Source organism: Varanus komodoensis, unplaced genomic scaffold (genome assembly GCF_004798865.1).
Source record: "Varanus komodoensis strain SLA01 unplaced genomic scaffold, ASM479886v1 scaffold80, whole genome shotgun sequence".
Lineage (NCBI taxonomy): Eukaryota > Metazoa > Chordata > Lepidosauria > Squamata > Varanidae > Varanus > Varanus komodoensis.
In genome coordinates, this window is record NW_025336482.1 from 2,501,626 (window position 1) to 2,525,227 (window position 23,602).

Consider the following 23,602-nt stretch of genomic DNA (forward strand, 5'->3'; position numbering starts at 1 on the left):
AGGCGTTTTTCAGTGTGGTGCAATGGCTCTCCTGAGACTTGACAGAGTGCAGCGGGGGGGGGCATGAGGAAGCCCCCTTGGCCTGCAGAGGGTCCCCGATTCAACTCGATGGAACGCAGCACCTCCTGCGGAGGCTGGGAAAGGCCCCCGGCCTGAGGCCCTGTACAGCTGCTGCCGGTCAGTGTTGACCGGCCTGGAGCACGTGGCGGCTCCATCTCAGCTCGGGGGAGGGAGGCCCTTCCCACACGCTGGGCACTGTCGGCTGCCGGAAGACTTGCGCAGGGGCTTTGCGCAGATCCCCAGCCTCCCTGGGGTGTGCTGGGCGGAGGTGTGTTGCGTGTGCACAGGTGCGGGGGGCGGAGCTGCAGCCCAGAAAACAGCGAGCGCCCCTACGGAGCAAGAGCCTGTCTTTGATGGCATCTGCGATTGCCCCCTTTGCCCTCCTGAGAGGAGACTCCGGGGCTGCCTTGTCCACTCACCTGAGGAAACCTCAGAGTCAGAGAATGGAGGAGGCACGATGGAAGCCCGGGGTGAGGAGACTTTGCAAAGGCTGCCCTTTAAAAAGGTGGCTCCGTGACTCGGGAAAAGCCGTCGAGACTCCAGCGAAGAGGAATGCCGTCTGGGTTTGCCCATGAGGTAAGTTCCTGGAGAAGGTGCATGCCTTGAATTCCAGGGTCCTGCCCGAGAGGTCGGGATGTGCCTGCAGGGACGCCGAGGGCGGCTGAAATCCCTTCCGTCCACGTTGCACGAACGATCCGGCGTCTTTCAGGCAGTCGTCTGCTCGGTGATGGAATGGTGTCTGTTTCAAACCAGCATTTCATTCCACGTGTGCTAAATGGCATTCGCTCACGCATCCATTAGCACTACACAAAGCGAACCAGTGCAGAACTGCAGCTCATGGGAATTACCACTTCCCACCCTCCAAAATGTAGAGGCCCTGTGGGACCTCAGGAAGGCCAGAATCCCTGGGGGGCAGGCATCCAAGCCGCTTTGGCTCTGCTGCCTGCCCCGTGGGAAGCCGATCCTACACTCCGCCACTCACCGTTAACAAGGGGCCGGGTGGCCTGTGCCAGGACTGTACGTAAGCCTTGGGTGTGGGGCCGGTGGGAGGAGGGGCAGTTGCCCAGCCTGAGATCCAGGACGCAGCCAAGCTCTTTATTCCTGCCAGATTTCAGTGAGTTAAACAGGCCAGTAGCACATGCTCCCAGTGTCCAAGTCTGTGGCTGTCGGGACTAGCAGGTGGAGTCGAGAGGGTTGGCACCGGAGGTTGCGGGGAGAGGAATGGGCGTCTGGTCTCACACGGCTTCGAGCAGCGATCCTCCCGCGGCCCCCAAAGCGGTCCCACATCCCCACCTGGTGGCCTCTTCCTGCCATGCAGCGAGTCAGAGCCTTCCAGCAGCGCCGGTCAGAAGGCCTCCAGATGTTCGGGCCTTCTCCCGGCGAGCCTGGTTTTCGGGCACGCTGGCAGGGGGCTTTCGGAGTTGCTGTTTTCGTGTCTGTCTGTGGCCAACAGCTGCAGCTGTCCAGGCCGTTTACAACAGTTTTTGAAGTAGGGCCATAAAAGCCCTTGAACATTTCCGGAATAGAAAGTGTAAAAGTGAAAACAGCACGGCTCACAGAACCGGGAGTGGGGTGCCAAGAATGAAGACATTAAACACCCTCAGCTGTCCTTACACGCCTTGGCGCTGAAGGCAGTCGCAACCGGCCGCTGCAAGAATGGCAGAGTCGGGGCCATGCGGGGCCACCAAAGAGGCAGCCATGTCTAGCTGCCACCCCGTCTTCCTTGGACTCGGTGGCAGGCTTCAGCTACTGAGCCACCCTGGGCAAAGATTCAGGCTGGGAAAAGCTGCTCCGTCAGGATAGCTGCGAAGGCTGAACGGGTCAGGCCAGCCCCTGGAATTGGGCCCAGTGCGAGTGCTTGGACTTTCCGACCCCGGCTGCGTTTTGCATCAGCAAACAGTACTTGAGCCCTTCAATGTGGAAGTTCAGCCTTTCGAAATTTCAGGGAGATGACCCGAGGTTGAGAAGCCCTGAAAGGAGGCGGGGCCACACAAGGGGGTGGAGCAATCGGAGGCCTCCCACCTGGTGTTCCGTCCCACTTACCTGCGTTTCTGCAGCCCTGCATGACAAACAGCTCGGGCTTTTGCTATGAGTAGGGGCACTACCACCTTTGGCCCTGAGCTCAGCAGCTTTCGGGTGCATGCAGCTCCAGACAGAAAATACTTCCTCCACCTGCTGTCATCAACACCGTCCTGTTACTGGGGAAGTGCTGGGGGACCGGTTTCGGATACTTGGAGCAGCCGGAGAATCGACACAGCATACTTTAAAATTTTGTTTACTAAATATATATATAAGTCAGTTAAACATACTAAAAACAGATTGCAATCAATTCAGAGTGCTGGAAAAAAAATAAATGAGGAACATCTCCAACTCCGTACTTTCCGGAAGGCCTGCCCAGAGGCCCCCGTCAGCACGCCCCTGGCAGGGAATGCTGGGAGCTGCAGGGCACCGGGCTGGGGAAGGCCACTTGTATTGCACTGTTGGGGGGCCCCACCGGCCCTTTTCCTTCAGGGATCGAGTCAAAGCACTGGCTGTGGCGGCAGGAACTGTGGGAATCAGCCTTGGCAGCCCCCCACCCCACCAGGACAGCACTGCCCATTTGTCCAGCTCAGTTTTAAGGGCCCCCACCCCCTCGCAAGATAGGATGACCGCCAAGAAAATGTCGATTTTAAAACGGGGAACCAAAGGGGAGGAAGCACTGGGAAAGCCAACTGCACCTGCACAGCCTTGCAGGGGTGTCTTTAAAAAGATGCAGAAGAGGTTTTGCAGAGCTAGGTGCGAGCAACTCAGAACTCGAAGAGTTCCCTCCGAGGTTTGCAGAAAACGTGGGAATTCTCATCCCCGCACCCCAGCATTCACCCGAGCCTCGACAACCCTAACCTGGCCTACCCTATTTATTTTAGGGGACTGCAGTGGGACAACCAAACCCCGACCGGCTCCACGGTGTTGATCCTCCCAGCACGGAAGTTGGCACTCACGTGCAAAGCATCCGGGGGCACAAGCCCCACCACCTGTTCCCCTGCCAGCCATCCTGAGCAGAGCTTCGGAGGTGCTCCATGTGGCACCTGCCTTCTGGCACCGTAAAAGTTAACACATTTAACCTGCAACCCTAGGCAGGAGGCAATGGCCTGCAACTCCCTATACACGCATGCGGTATCCTGGCAGGGGCTTCTGGAGACCGTGGTGTGCTGCATCCGATGCAGGGAGTAGGAAGTGTTTCCAGTTTGCATGCCAAACCCGCACTCACTGGGGGGGAACTGGCGAGGAGGAGTCCCCGATGCTTAGGCAAACCCTTTGGAAAATACGTTTCAGTTTGCAAGGGGCTGTCGTCTTCTTTGCGATGCACCGCAGGCACCCAGAGAACCTGTTTTATGCTCAGAGATGCATCCTTGAAGAGCCCAAAAGTTCAGCCTGCTTTGCCCACCCGTAACAAGAAAGCAGTTTGACAACTCTCCATCTGCCAGGAGCAGCCGTGGGTCCCAGGAAAATGACTCCTTGCATTGCGAGAATAAGGTATTGTTGCCGGAGGGATTAATTCCCCCAGAGCAACTCCCGCTCACAAAAGGAGCTTCGTGCTGACTCTGCCAGTCCTGGCACTGCTACTTCATGGGTGAACATTGTTATTTTTTTTTAAATCAAGACGTTAGAACTTATTAACCACCTGCCACCCTCCCCAGTATTCCAGGCATCTGATGAAGTGGGCTGGAATAAATTTGTTAAGTTTTTAAGGTGCCACAAGACCTGCTCTTTTGCTACGACAGAATAAAAAGCGAGACTCCCCCGAGGAATTATTAAAAAATAAACAAGGTTCAAGAACATCCTTGTGATGCAGTCCACCAACAAACGGCTTGGAGGACGAAAAAAATATGCCATCCCCACCTTGGCTGAAAAAGAGAAGAGTGCAGAAGCCGTCTGTGCCAGGACAAAAACGTTAAATAAAATAAATTACTAAAGGGGACAGATAAAGTTTGCAGATGTCATCAACCCAAGGGAGCTCAGAATTGGAATTTCCTAGCACGAAAGACACCGTGCCTGCCATTTTCCCGGGAAGGCTGGCCAGAAATTACATGGGCCCATTGCAACCCTTTGCAGCCCCCTCTTGCAACCCAAATTCCCCGGGTTTTGCAAACAGACATGGGGGGCGGGGGGGGGGGCCTCTCACTGAGAGATACTATAAGAGCAGAACCAGTCATAGCTTCGAGGTCAAAAAACTCCGAACGAACAATTCAAATAGCGAGACCAGTGGAAGACAAGCGAGCGCTCAAGAAGTTTCTTTCCACGGTGTGGCTGCACTTCTCTCAAAGACTTTCGTCCTGTGTGGACGGCTGCATTTCGATGGCAAGCCACCTGGCTGGAGTCCACGGTTCTGGGAAGCAAATGCGGCTGGCTGCACACCCCACGGGAGGCTGCTCCCCGGTTCTTCATCAGCTAACCAGTCCCGAACTCCATTTAGAGTGAGATTCAGTCTCCGCCGGTTTCAAAGACAGACTGAGACCAACCCTCTGCTTGTGACCCGCTGGCACGACCCAGTCCACCTGGCTTCCAAAGTGCGGCATTTCGTTCGGCCGAGGTGGCCAAGGGCACCTGCTCTGCACGTGTCACCGAGGATGACAGCACCCGGAAGAACTCCAGAGAAGCACCTGGGCTGGATGCGGGGCAGGGTGCCCCCTGCCCCAGCGGTCCAGTTGAAGGAGGTTCGGCCAGGGAGAGAAGGGTCTGAACACACCTTTGCCCTGCCCTAAATCCACGGAATCTCTCCTGCTAGCAGAGCCGAAAAAAGGTTTCCAGAGAAAGCCTCTCGTCTTTTTCTAAGGTACGAAGGGGCGAGTGAGCAACATGTAGCTTGAGGCACTGGGAAAGGGGGCTGAAGTGTGCAATGAGCAGAGCAGAGAGGGGCGGGGAGAGAGGGAGAGGGAGAGACCCCCTGCTCCTGGGGTCGCGGGGCAGGTTCCTCCAGCTTCTTGGAAGAGTCTCAAAACAGAACAGAAGCTGTGCGTTGCAGGCGCCAAGGTACTCGGTTGCCAAATTCGGAAAAGGCAGTAGTCAAGGTGAGTTTTTCTTTTTAAAAAAAATGCCATTTTTTAAAAAAATGCCACCCAGGTATTTGGTGTGGAGTGGCGAGAGGAGGAGGGGAGTTCGCCGTAACAAGAACAGATCGGCCCCTTGAGGCGAGCTGCACGGGGTGGCCCCCGACAGGGCGCGCTACGAACCCCTTTGGGGGCGGCTCCGTCCTCCCTGCGCGAAGGGGGAGCACCGCCAGCCCCATGGCGAGACAGACATGTCACCTGCTGCTTTGAGCTGCACGGCGACGGGGGACACCTGCGGCGCTCCACTGGCAACCAGACCCCCCCCCCGCGTCAGAGCTAGCAGGGGGGTCAAATCACCCTGCCGGGGCCACCTCCTCCCCGCTGCCCAGGTGGCTCCTCCGGGGCCCAAGCGGGGTGGGGGCCTCAGTGGCACGACGGAGCCGGGAGGGGCCTTTGCAGCGGGGAGGGCGAGGAAGGCGGGCCGGAGCCGGTTCTTCTCCCGGCCTCGGCCCTCTGCGCGGGGGCGGCTCCTCCGCAGCCGCCGGGGAAGTGCAACAGCAGGGGCGACGGGGCGCGCCCGGGCTCAGTGCTCGTTGTGGCAGTTGATGCTGCTCTCGGAGAGCTCCAGCACGTTGAGCATCTCCTCGATGATGGCCCGCAGCGCCCGGCCCAGCTGCTCGGCGCTGTAAGGTTTGCCCAGCGGGGGCACGTGCACAAAGGCCGACCGGCCGTGGCTCTGGTAGAGGGACGTGTAGTAGGTGAAATCGCAGAGGTACCTGTGTGGGGAGAGGAGGAACAGGGTCGGCCGGGGCCCTGCCCGAGCGGAGCGGGGGGACGGGGGGAGGCGGCTCGGGGTCCCGCTGGCGGCATCACATGCCCGAGGAAGGCGCCCAGGGCTCCCTCCGGGCCGCCGGGCAGCTCCCTCTTTGCCCTGGAGTGGCATCACACTAGAGCTGGATGCCAGGGGAGCAGCGATGGGGGCCCCGAGGCCCCAGCCGGTCCCCACGGCAGGACTCCTCCACCTGAGCCCCTCTCCGCCCCTCCCCGTACCTGCCCGCATCCTTCGATATCGTGACAGCGACGTCCAGCCCCAGGGCGGAGACCCGCTTGCACACGGCGTCCATGTCGATGACGGAGTCGATGCACTCCGGCCCGCCCTCGACGCAGCAGTGGGAGCCGGGGCAGAAGCGGCAGTTGTCCAGGCCCCGGTATCCCACGTTGTGGCCGCACTTCTCCAGCGTCACCGTCGTGGCCATGCCGGACAGGCCCACATGGACCACCAGCTGTCGGGGGAGGAAAAGCGCCCCGTCGGAGACACTCCAGCGCTCGGGAGCAGCCCTTCCCATCGAGTCCGTCTCCCTCGGTCGCAGCCTGCTCGGACCGCCGAACGAACGGGCAGTGCTAAAGGGCGGCTGCGGACCACGTCCACGTCCTGCCACGGCCCTCGTTCCCCCCCTCCTGGCTCCAGGCTCACTCACCTGCGGACTGTGCTTCTCCCACAGGGCAGGAATGAGTCTCTGCACGGCCTGGTACTCCACGGGGATTTCATAGACATGCAGGTCCACATCTTCCCGGAGGCCCATTTTCTCCAGTTCCTGCAAGGAAAGCCAGAGTGAGATGGGGGGGCGGAGGGGGGGAGAGCACAGTGGGGCCAAAGATTCGCCCACGCGTCCCACCTGCTGGGGCTCAGAGAACGTGCTTCCGCTCCTAATAAGCCAAGCTTGGATAAACATTACCCAGATCTAAGCACCATTTTCGACACAGTGTTCGTTGCCCGGCCGAGGTGGACGCTTGCTCGCTCGGCCCTCTCAGCACGACCAGCCCAGGAAGGATGGTGGAGGCGGTGGAGAGGGCTCCCCGGAGGGCCTGACCGGCCCACGCTGGAAACAGGGCCCTGGTCCAGCCCAATTCCTTGGCCCCACAGGTGCCCGTGAAGAACATGCATCAGACCTCCCTCCCTGCCGTGATGCCAGGCCAGGTCCCGGCACAGACCGGGCCCTGCAGCCACTCAGAGCACATGGCAGGAGTGCCGCAGGTGACACCTCACCTGCGCCGCCCACCACTCCCCTGGCCGTTGAGCCTTGGCCATCGTGCCCGTGCTGGCTGGGGCCCAGCTTGGGCGGGGCATTTGGGCTGCTCCGTGCCTGCAGCTTCACCTGCCGGCGACCGCTCCCCCCAGGTGAGCAAGGAAGTCCGGCCCAGGGGAAGCTGGCTCTAATTCTGGACTGGCCACACAGGTCTGGGGTGACTCTGGACCAGGCCCAGCTCAGCCTGACCTACCTCACAGGGATGTTGTGAGGAAATGGAGGATCCTGAAGCCACCGTGGGCTCCGTAAAGAAAAGGCATGACAGACACGTACGAGAAAACGGAGGCTGACCCACACTCCACATGCTGGGGCTAAAAAAGGGAAAAGGCATGCGTGGGCACGACAGGGGGTCTCTTTTCAACCCCTGCGCATGCTTGCTCGGGAGTTAGAAGGAAAGCGGCCCAGCTGCTCTCTGCGTTTAACAGGAAATACAGTTTGCCACTCATTGCATGTTTTCGGTCCTGCTGAACCTGGAACTATTAAACCCGTCTGTGCCGGGCTGGGGAATTAGGCCAGGCGCAGATGAAAACAGCCCCCCCCACCGCCACTTCACAGCCCAATCCCTCATGTGGGGTGGGTAAGTCCCGGGGGCCCCAGACCCAGCCAGCTTCCTTCCGTGCAGTCTGCATTACATATGGAAATCTTGCCGGGGCGGGGCGGGGCGGGGGGGCTTCATGCCTACTTGAATGCGAAGGGGCCAGCCAGCCAGGACATCCGCCAAGAGGAAATTCACAAAGCAGGTTCTTGCATGGTGGGGCACAGTACCACTGGGGGGGTGGGATGTCTCCTCCCCTCCCCCACACCCCAAACGTGCAGTACCAGATCTAGGCTGCTGCCTTTCTCTCTCTCTGCTGCCAAATGCTTTCCCGGGAAGAAAAGCAGCAAGAGTTCGGGGAAAAGCAGCCCGGGGACCCGGCCACGCCTCCAGAAAGAGGGAACTGGATCCATGCTCCCCAGCCGGGGCCATGGGACCATTCCCACCACTGCCCCCATCAGCCCGTGAGCACACGCCCCCCACACCATGTCCCTGGCAGTTACCTTTGCTATTTTACAAGGATACCCATTTCACAGACGCGGAAGAGAGACACCGAGAGGCAGCGGATTGCCCGGGGCGATTCATGGATCGGCATGCATGCCCCGCACCGGCTGCGCGGTCGGGAAAGGGGGCCTGGGGGTCTGTGGGGGGGGGCGCCTGGGGAACCCAGCAGGTCCGGATTCGGTACCCTCACCCGCGGACCCACACCCCTGGCTGAAGACCCCTGCCCTTCCGAGCCCCCAGCCCCTTCCAGCCCTAGCACAAGCCCCGAGCTGAACACTGACTCGACCGCGGGACTGAGGAACGGCTCCGAGAGGTCGCATAAATCTTGCTTCCCAACGGGGACGCCCCCCCCCCCGCCCGTGCTAGCAAAGGCTTCCTCGCCCAGCCGGCGTTTTTCCAGACGAGGCAGCAGGGCCAGTGCGCACGTGGGTGGGGTGGGGTGGGGTGGGGGGCAGCCGAGATAAGCAAGCCTTGTCTCCCTCCCGCAGATGGTGCCTGCCTGCCTGCCTCTCGAGGGAGTCCGTCCGCTTCCCCTCCCTCGTTTTTGTCAGCTGGGGGGGCGCCCCCAGCCGAGGGAGCTGCTGTTCTGCCGGGCCAAGGCTTGCCTGCCTTGCTTCCAAAACAGCAAAATATTTGCTGACTCAACCTCCCCTGACAATCCTGAATTTCTCCTTCAGGGGCTGCCTGAAAGTTGGGGCGCTCGGGAGGATTTTAAAAAGCACGGAGCTGAACTTTTTTGGGAGCGGGTGCGGAGGCATCCCAGAGTGTCTCTGGCCGGCCTGCACGCCCCTCCGGCCCACAGACGGGCGCAGCCGCCGGGGGGGCCTTCCTCGGTTTTCTCCGGGAGTGGAAGGCAACGCAAGCCCGTGTTCTGCCCAGGCCCGAAGCACCCAGTTCAGCCAGCAGGTACTTTTCCGGCAAGCGAAGGCAGGCCCGGCATGGAGCGGACGAGGAGGGCCGTGCCACTAAAGCCGACGTCCCCAAACTGGGCCCATGCCAGTGCGCAGGACTACAACTCCCATCGCTCCCTGCCAGCCAAAGCCAGGGCGGAGCTCACCCACAGACGCCGGAGCGGACATGCGGGGCGGCAGCAGGCCAGGGAAAGGGGGGAGACGGCAGAGGATGCGGACCGGGCGGGCGGGAGGCACCGTGGAACGCGGCTGCTTTGAGGCCCACGAGCCACGGCCCTCGTGGCCGGGGGGCTGCGCAGTCCCTCGTGGCTGGGCTGCCCTCCGAGGACCAGAAAGGGGGCGAGAGGCAGCGAGTGGGGGTGTCCTGGGCCACGGGCTGGCATAAAACGGGAAGAGGCGCGTCCACGTGGGGCAGTCGCCCTCCACGGCTCCTCCGTGGGCAGAAGAGGTCTAATGGGGGCCGCCGTCGTGGATGGGGGTGACCCGGTGGGCAGGGGGCTGTGGCGGCTCGCTCCGCTCTGGCCTGGGGAACGTCCGGGCAAGGAGGCACTGGGGGGGGACTTCCGCTTCGACACAGACCCACCGCCGGGAGTGCTCAACAGCGAAGGCCCACAGAAGGGGGACGGGGAGTTCCTGAAGAAAGCCGAGGAGGATCCGGGAAATGGAGCGGCGATAAATCACGAGCCGAGCCGCCCGACGCGCCGCAGGAGACCCGAGGCCTGAACCGTGCGCGGGTCTGAAGAGCCCGGTGCATTGGCACAGCAGGGGCTTGGGGGGCTCAGGCAGCCCAGGCGAGGCCGGTCGGGAGGAGGAGAGAAGGGGGAAGGCTGAGGCAGAGGTTCCTGCCACAGGAGAGCCGCACCCTGCGGAGGGTGCAGGCAGCCTTGCCCAGTGGCGGGAGCAACCGCCTGGCACGCACCGGGCCCGGCGCAAGCCCTCCATCTTCCGCCAGGCTGTCAGGGAGCAGAAAGGGGCGATCTTGGCCGGCCGAGCCTGGAACCGGAGCGCCCGACACACGGAGGACACACGGCGCGGGCGCTGGGCAGCCTGCAGAGGAGCCTTCGACGCGAGTCTCTCCAGAGGATTAAAGGCCATCGCAGCGCCTTCAGCCAGCAAGGGGCGGACTTCCCGAAATTTGGCAGACCGTGTGCTCCGAGGCCCAAAGTCTCACTCCAGCCCTTGCCTGGGGGAGGGGGCTCCGGGGCCTCCCCCCCCCACCCGCTCCACACTCGGCTCAGCTGAGGAGCCCCTTCTGCACTCTGGCCAGCTTCCATCCGAAAACCACACGGGGCTGCAGCAAGCCCAGACGCAAGCGCGAGGCGCCCCACCCATCCCCTGGGAAGCCCCCCTCCACTCTGCCTACGAGGGACCCCCGCTTGCCCCCGCACTGCAGCCTTGCCCGGCTACGCAGAGGCCGAGCCCCCCACAGGAGCCGACTGACGCAGCCCCCTCGCCTTCGGAGGCAGCAGTGCGCACGCCGGCTCGGGACTGGATACGGCCCGTCCTCCGCCAGGGACGGGGCTGAAGTTCAGAGCTCGTGTACAAGTACTCCAGGGCCACCCTTCCAGGCGGGACCCCCCCCCTGCCACCACGGGGGCCCCACGCGGCCTCGCTCACCCAGCTCAGAGCCTGCAATCTTGGCCACCTGGAACGGACACCTCTGGGACTCCCGTGCCCCCTCACAAGGCAGAGCGCAGCTTGCGATAACCAGGGTGGGAGGCGGCGGCTGCGGATTCTGCCAGGCCCGCTTGGCCGGGACCGGCCAGGGGTCAGCCCCAGCTGGGCTGCCTTCAGCCAGCCCCGGCCTCTCCGCCTGGCCCACCTCGCAGGGCTGTGTGAGGGTAAAGAGGAGGCTTGCAGGTGCCAGCTTGGAGGAATGGCAAGATGAGAGTGGGGCAGATGCCGGGGGAGACTCTCCCGGGGGCTGAGCAAGTACCCCCCCCCCGACCGGACTGCCTGTCCTGGTGCCCCCAGATAGTTGGACTGCCGATCCCACATTTTGTCCTCAAAACCTCTGGAAAGAAAGTCAGATTTGGGAAGATGAGGAAGGAGAGCCAGCCCTTTGGGGAAGGAAGGTGCTTCTGCCGGCAAACACCCTTCAAAAACAAGCGAGTTTCACAACTATGCAACCCACAACCAGTTCGGTTGTTTTGTTTCGTTTTGTTTTAACCAAGCACAGGGATGCTATTCAATTACTAGGCATGTGGGGAGAAAACAGATCCTGCCCCCAGACAAACTTATTATCTGCCGCTTGTGTACCTGACAAACAGAGAAAAACCCCGAGCGCGTGTGACCGATTCCCTGACCCTGCCACAATGGCTGCTTTGTGCGATTCTAATACCCTTATCTGCTTTGTCTAGACGCCCCGACAGCGATTGTCCGCGCCGATGTCGGGACGCGCTCTGACCTCACTCCTCGCCAGCCCCGGGGGGCCCTGGACGCGGGCAGGGACGACTCGGGCACCGCAGCCAATTAACTTGCTCTCCAGGGCACACCTGGAGAGGGCTGCACGGACCTGCTGGAACGCCGCCCGGCCCACTTTCCCGAAAGGCCGGGCGGAGAGGGCGGCTGCACTGGCAAAACGGATGGTTGTTGCCCCGAGAGGGAGAAGGGGAGATTGGACGCACAAGACGGGCGCCGGATGAGGAGCAACCGCTTCTGGCAAACGGGAAGCAACTCTGCCCTCCAAAAAGCTTTCAGACACGCCTGCTAAAGGCGGCCTCCCCGACACACCACCCGCATGCCGTGTTGGACTACAATGCCCATCAGCTCAGCCGGAGGGAAGCCGCCCAACACCTCTGGGGGCAGTTGGGGCAGACAGGGCCGAGGGGCAAAGTGAGGCCCCAAAGCTGGGCAGCCCCTCCCAGATCGAGAGCCGCAAGCCAGGGGAGCAGCTGAGAAGAACCCCCCGAAGACGGAGCGGTGTGGGGGTGCCCCCCCCCTTCCTCAAAGGCTTCAGGACGCCAGATAATGCCCGAGATGTAATAAGGCCGAGCTCACTTGTCCCCCGCGAGCCGGGCTGGGGTGGCAGGGACCATTGACAAAGATTGTTTAATTGATTTTTCCGTCTATTAAAATGCAGATCACACCGTCTGGGACTCCCGAACTCAGACACAGGGGCTTTGTGTCCAGGCAGCTCCATGAAGTCCTGTCTGAGTCGGGCACAATGATGCTCCCGCACACGTTCAAAGCCGGCGAGTCCCTTTTTTCCCGTCTGGGCCTCTCCCGACCAGGCGAAAGGAAATCTCAGCTCTTGCGCGCACACGCACGGCCCAGGGGGACCTTCCGAGGCTTTAGGGAGGGAGGGCTGGCGATTTTTGAAGCTCCTGCTCTAATCTGAGCAGAGGAAGCCACGGACGGGCACCCCATCCGGGACACACTTCCACTCGGACAGAAGCCCCGCTGGGCCTGCCGGGCCAACTCTCAGGAAGGCAAGTGGCGGACTGGAAACTCGGTCCACCCACCGCTGAGATCCTTTTAAGTTAAACCTTGAGAGACTGAGGAGGAATTATCTTTTCTAAAGAATGCATTTTTGAAGAGACGCCAGGCCAGCACCGGGGCAGGTGTGGCTCGAAAAGAGGCATTTCCACATCTCTCACAGAAAGGCGAAAACAGCCTCGCCCCAGTCTGGGGCCCTCAAAAAGGGGGTCGCGGTGCAAATCCCATAATCCCCCAGCCACGCTATGGGGAATTTTAGTCCACACCTGGAAGGTGTCCAGCTAGGCATAACTGGGTGGAAAGGTTCTAGATGAGAAGACAACACGATTGCCAGAGTCCTGGTGGGCACTGCGTACACGCGGAAAGCAAGGGACCTCCCCAGTCATTTCTTCCCCAAGATAGACTGCCTCTCTCCTTGGATGCTCCACCTGCTCCTTCAGACCAACGACCAGCAACAGCCCCACCATCGTACTTGATCCTGCCTCATCCACAAGCTTTGGAGCTTCCTGCTCAGTGCAAACCCGCCAAGGATTTTTGTCTTTTCATCCCAGCTGCCGGAACGCACCGGGAGCCAATTCTAGGTGTTCTTTTTGAGAAAAGTTTGATACCACTTTTTTTGAGGAGTCAAATAAAGCAGCACTCCCCTGACAAAGGCGGTCCAGCTGCACTGCATGCAAGTCCCATCATCCCCAGCCAGCACAATGATGGAGGCTGCAGCTCAGCGCAGAGGCACCAGCTGGGCAAGGCTGAGATGACAGCTCACAAGGACTGGGCTTTGACCCTGTTCCCATTAACTCCCCATCCTGAGCTTGCCACCCTTGGCGGCTGCCCCCCGCAGAAACGATCTGCAGCCTCAGCCCGAAATCCGGAAGGAGAAAAGCGGCTGCCCACGTCTCCGGCAACGGACCCCGCTGCGAAACGGGCGTGTGGGGCCCTGCAAGCAGGGGGAGCCGAGCCGCCGAGCCCGAGGAACGGTCCCCTTCAGCCCCGGCAGGTTTTACAAGGCTTGTGCAATTCTAAGGCTCCGATCCGAAGCTGGCTTACAAGAGAGGAAGCGCATCTGAGGGGTGCGGGGATACATTACCCGCAACGAGCCCTGGATTGGGCAGCAAGCCGCCTTGAAAACTGGCCGAGCACTCGGCCATCCCGACAGGGCTGGACAGGAGAAGCCAAATAAACCCAGCAGAGCTGGAGGCCCATGCGGATGCTTCGGGGGCCAAGCTCCTCCCACCCCTGGCTGGGGCTGATGGGAGCTGGAGTCCAAGAGCACCTGGGAGGCCACCGATCTAGGAGTAAACCAGATCATTAAGAAGAATGCCCCCATCTCATACAGGGAGGGGATCCGAAATCTTGAATTAGCAGCGCCCCCACATGCGCCGCCGTGTCCTCTCTGCCCGGTGGTCAGTGCCCCCTCCTCACTCGCTGTGACCTGAGGCGCCGTCCGACGGCTCTTCAAGCCAGTAAACAGCTCTGGACTGGAACTCCCAGGGTGGATGAGCCCTTGGCATGCTGGCAGGAGCTGCAGGCCAAAGAATACGGAGGGCACCAGGCTGGGTAGGACTGGGCGAAGGCACCAGCCACAGGCCGCCTCTTCCCAGCTGTTCGGAGATGGACGCGGGCAGCACCGATTATCCCAGTGAAAGCTCACATTCAAATCCGCTGCCTTTTGAGCGGGCTTGGAGACACACACAGACATCTGGGCAGCCGGCTGTCCATTCGCTGGTGGCAGCGCATGAGGACGGAGGGTTCAACTTGAAAGCATCTGAGACGTGTATTCCCAGAGCTCCGGCTTGGAAAAAACAGCAGGCTTGCGAAGAGGCAAGCCATTTTTCTGGTTTGTTTGTTTTAGAGAGGGCAAGTTTTTTGGCTTGGATAATCAGATGACAAAACAGAGCTCTTCCCTTCAGGGCCAGTTTATGCATCATCCCCTTTTACAGTTCTCTCTTGGAAGGAAGGAAGGAAGGAAGGAAGGAAGGAAGGAAGGAAGGAAGGAAGGAAGCCGGCCAGCCAGCCAGCCAGCCAAAACCTCATAGCATCCAGGTGTCCAAATGGGAGCAGAATGTGGGACGGAGAACTCAGACCGCCCCCGGCAATCCTCTGCCTTCACGCCAAGCGCAGACACAGGCCCCCACTCCGCATGGTGGCGCGGGGGTGGGGGGAGGGGGTAAAGGTGCACCTGCCTGAATCCTCAGGTGCGGGAAGGACAGGGAAAGGTTACTGGGCGAGCCTTGTCCTCTGCACAAAGACCAGCATGTGGCTCGTTAGCCATTCTTCTGATGCTTTACTTGCCCCGAGAAGAAAAGAAGCAGAGACGATGGCCTCCCGTTTGCAGGGATTCGGGTGCCCTGAGGATCTCTGTGCCCTTCCAGATGGCGACCGAACGACGAGAAAATGATACAAAAATTGGTACGTGGCAGAATTAGGCAAAGCTGGTCCGCCGGAGTGCCTGCATACAGGCGGCTGTTTATTCTGTTTGTTTTTGTTTGTTTAAAGCTTTATTATCCCATCCTCTCGCAGAAGCCTCAGCACAGAAGTTTCACGGGGCAGGGAGGGTGGTGCTCAGAAACGGAGATGGCCCCCAGCACATGTGAAGTGGGGCGGAAGAGAGGCTGGCTGGGGGCGGAGGGGGGCAGTCAGGGGTTATTCGCTGCAGGAAAAAGATTCCCAAGTCTGAACGCCAAAAGGGACATGCCCAGACTGCAAACGGCTTGCTGCAGCATGACCAGGTGGGGAAAAATGAGTCGGCCATCAAGAAAGCCACGTTCTCGCAGGAGTTCCTGGGCTGGTGACACCCTGTAGCAAGGGGGGCCGGGGGGACCCCTCTGTGGAGACCTGCCCCTAAAGCACTTCAGGGGAGCCCTGCCAGAGCCCCAGGCGGGACTGCCTGTGCTGTGCCGGCCTCCTCGCTCCCACGGCCCCACCGGATCTGGGGGAAAAAGAGCCACACTGGATCCGACCCAGAGTCTGCCTCGCCTGCCCTCTGCTCACACGGATGCCCTCGGGATCCCCCGAGCAGGGCAGAAGCACCAGAGGACACTCCCGCCCATGCTCGCCAGCAGCTGGGGCACACGGGCATCCTGCCACGGGGACGGGCAAGGCACATCTCTCTTCCGCCACTGCCTGGCTGCACAAGAGGGCGGACGCACGCAGGTCCGGCCGGCACCCTCAGCGGGGCTGGCCCAGTCCCTCTGCAGACAAGACGGCTGCGGCAGGGGCACCCCGGCCGGCTCCGCTCCCCCGCACTTCCAACGGCCGCCCAAGCCCAGAAAAACAGTTCTTGCCCACCGCCTCTCGGCTGCACCAGGTGAGGAAGCCCTACCAAGGGCCGACCCCTGGCCCGCTGCCCCCACGGTCATGGACGGAGCACAGCCCACCGCGGAAGAGCCAGCAGGCATGCTTCCTGTCCCGTTTCGAGCCCACGGGCAGCCTGGAGGAGGAGCGTCTCAGGCTCCCGGGACTGGCCCCCACCGCGTAGCTCAAGCCAGAGTCCCCAGTGCACTGTCTCCGCTCCACTGGCGCAGGCAGGTGGAACACAGAAACCGAGGGGGCTCTGGGGCAGGACGTGCTCCCGTGTCCACCCTTTGCGCTCCGCTGACCCACGTAAACAGACAGCCGCCGGCCGCCACTGCCGCTTGCCCTTTGGTCCTGCTCGGACCTCAACCAGTTTTACTTCGACTCAAGGCGGAGTTGAAGCACCTGGGACCAGCGCTGAAGGCACACCCTGAAATTCTGGAAAGGTCAGGCCGAACACTCCTTCCGTTCCGCTGCACTGGTGCCACGGACTATCGGCCGGCAGATGGTTCCTCTGCAAGTGCCTTGTTTTAATGCGAGGCAGATTAAATGGCAGAGGGCAGGCAGCACCTTACCACGGAGGGCACACCCTCCCAAGATGGCAGCCACGGCAGAGGAGGTGTGGCTTGCCCTATCTGAGCCGCCATCTTGCTACGTGAGGAAACAGATACGATCACCAGGCTAAGACAGCCTCCACTGTCAGCCCACAAGAATCCTCAGCTGATCCGTTCCTCCATCTCTGCAAACAGCAGCGTTTCTGGACTCAGCCACCGAAAGGCTGGTGTCGGGAGGGGGGCATCCAGCATTTGCTCTAGTCGCCTGGAGCTGCTCCCGATTCACCACAGGAGACCAGCCAGAAGCGGTTGGCCAGCCAGAGATTACAAGCTCGAGATCAACAGGGCAAGTAGGCCCAGCCGTGAAGGTGAGTGAGCCAGAGGGACTCGTGCAGAGCGGGGGCCGAAACCGTAACACAGCGGTGTGTTTCAGCGCAAGATGCGCAAGGCGTGTGCTCCTTTTACCTGAACCGCTATCCAGCTGGCGTTGACGGAATGTTCCCCAAACGGGCCAAACCCTGAAAGACAGAAGCAGAATTTCACGGGGAGGCACAGGCTCACCGGCTGGGTTGAAGTGCTCAGCCCCCCAAGGCGACTTGCGACAATGAAAGCGGCAAGCCTTCGCCAACCTACCCCACAACAGCCTTTGACTACAAGTCCTATCTGCCCCAGTCAGGATGGCCAATGGTCAGGGATGGTAGGTGCTCCAGTCCAAAACCTCTGAAAAGCAGGCTGAGTTGAATTACTTTTCTCCCAGACACGGCCGCAGTCCAGTTCAAACCCACCCACAAGAAAACACACAGCAGTCCCCACCCTGAAGGAGGGTGGTGAAGCTGCCGGGCCGGCAGGCAGCTGATGCTTCCTTGGGGGTTGATGGGTTTAACGGAGGAAATTGATCAGGAAATCAATCAAGTTACCTGTTATTTGGGCCGCTGGAATGCTGAAAAGCCTCTGAGATAACTGGAGGGTATGCAGGAGGAGCTGCTAGCCAGGGCTACGGAGCAGGGCAACCTCACTCGGAGGGAGGGAGGGAACGCTGGGAATGCTGGGCTGGGCTCGGCAGGCTGCAGTTCCGACCCAGGGCCAGGCAGCAGGAGGCGGCTATCCCAAGCCCCAGTGAGGCCCACGGGAAGCCACCCACTGCAGAGTCAGGCACTGTGGCCCAGCTTGCTGGCGGGCCCTCCGTTTCAGGCACCTCCTGCATTCAGAGCGGGAGCTCTAATGCCACGCTACAAACAAAGCAAGCCTCCAGTCCTCATGGTCTGGAATAAAGGGCTGGCTCAAACAGGAACCTAAGTGGCTGGAGCTTGGACCACCTTACCTGGAGAGGGCAGGGTCAAACCTGGCACTTCTGCTTACAGGTCGAGTCCCTCCGCCATCCCCTCCCCGCAAGTTTCTCACCACTGGCTGTAAGATTTATGGCTGATTAGAACAGAAATCCAGACCGCCCGGGAGACACCAGGTCAGGAAAGGCAGGTGCGGAAGGTGTGCTGAGAAACAGCAAGACCCTCCTGCTCTCTCAGCTCTCCCCGCCCGGGGAAGGGATGCCCACTTGAAAAGGAGCTGGACCAAGACGCTGCCGATAAACTAATTTTATGCAAAGCGCCACTGAGTTCAATTGGACTTAAACTGATTTGCAATCAGGATTCCCTCTGCCTGGCACACACTCACAGTCTCCTGGACCACCCCAGCACCTTCTGGTCTTGCCTCTTTGCCCTCCCCATAAAGACCCGCCCCCACCTGAGAAGTGGAGGTAAATTTCGTCCTGTGCCTCACAGGGAGCCATGCGCAGGGCCCCAATTCTGGCTTCTCTAAAACTCCGCAGGGGAGGGGAGGAAAAGCAGAAGAAGTGTCATGGCTCGGGGCCATGTTCCCTACCGGATTGCCCGCCCCTGCACCCACCTACTCAAACCTTATGGTCACCTTCCGTTTCCTTTCCCTGGCCGGGGAGGGCACCCACGGTGGAACACCCTCCGCCAAGCGTCTCACTTGGGGCCCCTCTGCGGCGTTCTTCCATGCCGACTGAACCCTTTTCGTTCCCTAGTCTCTTTATTTTTAATAATGTAATATTATTTTAATATTTATGATTAAAAAGTAATAGTTCTAATAACTTCCAGAGCTCCAGAAAGGTTTTGATCGTGGAGGCATTTTAACAGCTGGGCAAAAGTTTATTTCTGCTGTTAGCTTTGCTGTATCAGTTTGATTCTCTGTGGTAACATCTTAAAAACCGGGCTTTACTTTTATGGTTACCCATCCTGACAGGTGTCCCTGCAGACTGGCCAACACGTGTATTGAGGGAAGGGGCTGAACCTCAGACACAGGGACCAAATTCAACACCCCCCCCCCCAGTCCAAAGCTGGCCCTTGGAGCCTTTAAAAGGCCACTTTCTTTGCATTTCAACCCCGCCCCTTTTGCCTTTGGTCCCCCCACCAAAATGGAGTTCCCCAAATGGAATTCACCCATGGCCCAAAGAGATTCAACACCCTTTGCGCAGCAAATAACTGAACAGCTGAAACCGAAATCTGCCTGGCTTCAAGACTTTCGCCATGACACCAGGTTTTACTTAGCAAAACTTTTCTTGGACGAAGGTACAAAAGAATATGCCTAAGACACAAAGGTTATAACCGTGTCCCATCGAAACACTTGCTCTGGCTCTCTAATGAATAACTTTGTTAACGAGCAAGCGGTAATTGCTGTTACTGAATAAGGACATCCCAGGGTTTGTACCCTGACCAGAGCAGAGGTGAAGCAGTTCGGAGCACGAGATGCCCAGTTCTTTCACTGACATGCCCTGGGGCCACCCTATCAGTCCCAGTGTGTGGAATGAATGAAGAAACATTCAACTCAGCGGCAAGAAATTAGTATTGGAGCATCTCTCCGTAAATGCCCCCAGTAGTCTGTAGGAGCAACAGCCGAGGAACCAGCAGAGCTTCCCATACCAGGAAACAAAGCCAGGCACCTGGCCGCCCAGAGGCCTGCTCTTACCCACCTAGCCAGCAGCAGAGTTCTCCGGACATGCAAAACCTGCTAAGCTCCTTTGTGCTTGGCCAGCAAGCTCCCCACCCACTCCAATTCAGGAAACGTAAGCGAGGACCAGAAGGGGCCAGCTGGATTTTGCCAGCTCTAGGGAGCCAGGGATACCAGCTGACAGGACCGGAGCAGACTTCCAAGGGCAGAGCTCCCAGTAAAATGCGGGAAACAGATCAAATACAGACTTGCAGGAGAAGCACAGACACTGCACCCCCTGCCCACCCCGTTCTTTTCTTCACTGCCTGCTGGCCAAAAAGAAAAGGCCACGGACTTCTGTCAATCTTCTGGGCCCTGGCCACTTGTTGCTTCACCAGAGGAAACCAAACCAGGGATATTTTTGCCAGCAGATCCAAGATTTTCGTTCCCCCTCCCCACTCAGTGACACTTCACAAGACCCTGCATTGCCCCCCCGCAACGCTTTTTTTAAAAGGCAGCCTGTGAAACCTAAAAATCATCCTCAGTGCAGAATTTCAGCAGTGAAAATCCTACAGGTGCTGCTACACAGCGGAGGCACCCATCTAAGAGGAGGGGGGTGAGACCAGCAAAGGAGTCTTTTGTGCTCCCCTGTTCTCTTGCACAACCACGGCTGTTGCCATCAGATAAGAATTCAATGGAGTATTTCGGAGTCTCTCTGGGTACCCTCCCACTAACGGCCTGCAAGGCTAATTAGCAGGAAGCCAGCTGCTCCCAGCTGCCTGATTTTTATGGGATTATCTTGATACTGAAAGTGGCCATGTGCTCAAAGCGCAGACCTGTACCAACACTGTGGGCAGAAGGAGAGAGCGCTTCCTATCAGAACAGTTTAACAGGTGCACGGATGTGTGAGAGGACCCGGAAGTGTGTTTGCACAACGGCACTCCACAGGTGTGCAACGGCTAACTGTTACAGCGGGCACATGGCACGGCTTGCCTCTCAGGTGCGACACCCACCTCGGCCCCTCTTCCCCTGCCGAGAGCGAAGGATATTCCTCCAACTCCAGATAAGGCCATACCAGTAGTTCCGGAGGGCAGCCCTCTCTGCCACAGCTCCAGCCACTGATGGGGTACGGCAGGTGGAGTGGCCTGCCATCCAAGACACAGATAGTCCCCATGCAGCCGCTGCCCCCTTTCATGTCCTTTCGCAGAAGCTCGGCTCGGTCGTGTCCTCCACCCCTTCCTCCGGGCAAGGCTTGCTGTTACAAGAGACCATTGCCAGGGCTTAGAAAACTCACGAAGCCTGCAGGGCTGCCCTGACTGGGAGCTCTCTGAAAACTTCTGTCCATAACAGAAGGAAATATGCCTGGGGACCTCCTGCCTGACTTCAGGTTTCCAGCTGCCATCAGACTTTCTGCAGAGAACAGAGGGAGGCCCCAGAAGCTGAAGGAGGGGGGTATCTGTGGAGACACCAGCTTCCCCTGCAAACTTCATGGAAGATCCCACAGCAATGACACAAACACCAAGCTCCAAATTCCATAGGGGTTTTCCCACAGAACAAGTTGCCTCTCTTTAGAAAGCAAAGCAAACAAGACAAACTGTGGGTGGATTTAAACATTTTAAAAACCGACACCCTGATAGGTTACTGAGAGAAACAGCGATACATTAGAACAGTGGCAACAACGCACCTTTCATGTCACCCGGTTACACAAGTAATCTGCACAACAGCAACTGCCAACATGGACAGACGCAGCCTCTTGCACACGCCCATCCACATAGTTATGCATAGCGGCTTAAACTCACCCAAGATAACTTTAACAAAATTTCGCAAGCGCTCTCCCGCAGCGCGTGCGCGCACGCACACACACACTCTTCACAAACAACTTTTTCACAGACTCTTGTAACGCGTTCTAGCAGGAAACAACAAAGGAGTGAGGTCAGAAGAGCAAAACAGCAAGAAATGAATGCCGGGGAGTTCTTGGGATGCAACCCCGAGGAAAAGCCCACACTTTGACTGGAAACACTTAGCGGCGCGTAAAAGCGTTACATAAAGGGAAACGACGTGCAGTTCCAACTGTCGGGGGGGCATATCGGAGGGGCAAGTCAGGCACGAGGGGGGGCACAGGAGGGCACGCGAAGTTATCTGGAGGGGTGGAGGGTCCCCCGAAGAGCGAGCCTGCGGGGAGGACTCTGCTGGGCGCGGCTCGTTTAGCAGGCACTCGGCTCCCGTCAATTAATATAACGGGCAGGGCGATGCGCCGCGCCGCGCCAAGCCGAGCCGAGGGCAGCAGGTCGGGGCGCGGGCAGCGTGGCGAGCGGGCCGGGGGGCTCCGCTGGGGGGAGCTGGGCGTGGCGGGGGCAAGTGGGGCATCCCGGGGCGGCGGATCCGGCCACTGCCTGCCCCGCGCGTGGAGGAAAAACGCAGCACAAAGCGCTTCACTGGTGCAGGGCGAGCGGGCGAGCGGAGGGGGAACTGCTGCGGGGGGGTCCCGGACCCAGGGGGAGTTTTGAGAGGGGGACGAAGTTCCTCACTTAAATGCTTCCCCCAGCGCGACATTCGCCCAGCCCGCTTTTCGGCGCCCCGCCGGCCTCGCTGTCTCCCCTCGGCCGCCGCCCTTACCCGTCACCACCACGGGCCGCCGGCTCTTCTCCATGGCTCTCCCTTCCTCTCCGCCCTCCAGCCCGACCAACTTGAGGCGACTGACTGAGCAAAGGGCGCTCCCGCCCCGTCAGGGCCGGAGCCCCGCCCAGTGGGCGGAACGCGGAAGGCCCCGTGACCGCCCCCGAGCCCCGCCCGCGCCGGAGCCGAGGCGTGCCATAGAGAAGGCGCTGGCACGCCTAGAGGGGCACGCACCTTCTCTAACCGTTATCTCGCACACGCACCTCCCCCGCCATAGAGAGAGAGAGGAACGAGGGCCCCCCGTACGCAAACACGACTCAACATCGCTCCCTCACTTAAAGCCTTCTGGGAGTTGTAGTTTACTTGTCCTCTGACCAGATGGTGTTCAACTCCAGTTCCCATCAGGCCCCAGCCAGTCGTAAAACACTTGCCTGGGGAGAGCTGAACATTAGCCAAGCTGGCTGGGGCTGATGGGAGCGGAATCCAACCTTTGTAGAGCCACGCCCTTCCCACCCGGCTATAGTTTAAACAGAATCATAGACTAGTAGAGCTGGAAGGGTCCACGAAGGCCATCAAGTCCAACCCCTGCTGGTGCAGGACACCAAGTCACACCATCCCACTCAGGTGGCTGCCCAGTTTCGCCTTGAATGTCCCCGGCGTGGGAGAGCCCCCCACCTCTCCAGGCAGCTGGCTCCACTGCCGTATTGCTCTGACAGCAAGGAAGCTCTTCGTGATGCCCAGCCTGAATCTGTGCTGTCACAACTTGAACTGATTCTTCCGTGTCCTGCACTCTGGCATCAGCAAGAGGAGATCTTGGCCTTTCTCTTTGTGACAGCCTTTGAGGTCCTTCTAGAGCAGGGGTCTTCAAACTTTTTAAATGGGGCCAGTTCACTGTCCCTCAGACTGTTAGGGGGCCGGACTATAGTATGAAAAAAAACAAATAAATTCCTATGCACACTGCACATTAAAAAATAATTCAAATTCAAATTAATTTAAAATAATTCAAATTAAAATTAATTTAAAACAATTAGAACTAAAATTAATTAGAATAATTAGAATTAAAAATTGATTAAAATTAAAAATGTTTGCTCCACTCACTTGGGGTGCAGCAGAAGCCCAAGATGACTCCACGCCACCTGCCGAAAGGGAGAGCACGACGTGAGGGGGAGCCATGAGGGTGTGCTCGCCTCGGTCGCGGCCTTCCTGGCTCCGTGCCACTGCCCCTCTTCCAAACCAGAGGAGGGTCCCCTTGCAGATGCTTGTCCGGCTCCAGGAGAGGGAGGGGGAGCGGGAGGCTGGAGAGGCGGGCGCGGGGCGGCTGCCCCACCGGGAGAGGGCTGCGAGGAGGGAGGGAAGGAGGGGCTTCTTCCCAAGGTGCGGGGAGGTGAGGGATGGGGCCGTGGCCGGCCGAGCAGGGTGCCTCCCGCCTCTCCCTGCCATGGGGGCAAGAAGCGTGGCAGCGGGTTGCCCATTGGAGGCCGTGGCTCCCATGCCTCTGCCATGGCCTTCTCGGGGCAACCCGCCACTGCCATCGCGCGGCTACCCCCGGGCTCAGCGAGGTGGCCATGGCTTGGCCCGCAGCCCAGGGATGTGGCTCACATAGCTAAAAATAAGATTTTACAAGTTTTATTTT

At 59.5% G+C, this 23,602-nt stretch overlaps 1 protein-coding gene across 3 annotated transcripts; it reads right to left on the minus strand.

The window, feature by feature from the left end:
• Nucleotides 1-2,319: 2,319 nt before the first annotated feature.
• On the minus strand, nucleotides 2,320-22,049 carry PGPEP1 (pyroglutamyl-peptidase I). Of its 3 annotated transcripts, XM_044455982.1 has the most exons (5): nucleotides 21,970-22,049; nucleotides 16,873-16,925; nucleotides 6,566-6,682; nucleotides 6,138-6,370; nucleotides 5,532-5,863 (listed from the first exon to the last, which is right to left on the minus strand). In XM_044455982.1, exons 1-5 carry the CDS (start codon nucleotides 22,001-22,003, stop codon nucleotides 5,671-5,673), a joined length of 630 nt encoding a protein of 209 aa, XP_044311917.1. In that variant the 5' UTR covers nucleotides 22,004-22,049; the 3' UTR covers nucleotides 5,532-5,670. The 3 variants fall into 3 exon arrangements, with proteins under 3 accessions (XP_044311918.1, XP_044311917.1, XP_044311919.1); XM_044455983.1 differs by lacking the exon at nucleotides 6,138-6,370 and having other exon boundaries at nucleotides 2,320-5,863; XM_044455984.1 differs by lacking the exon at nucleotides 16,873-16,925 and having other exon boundaries at nucleotides 21,970-22,038.
• Between the last annotated feature and the right edge of the window lie 1,553 nt (nucleotides 22,050-23,602).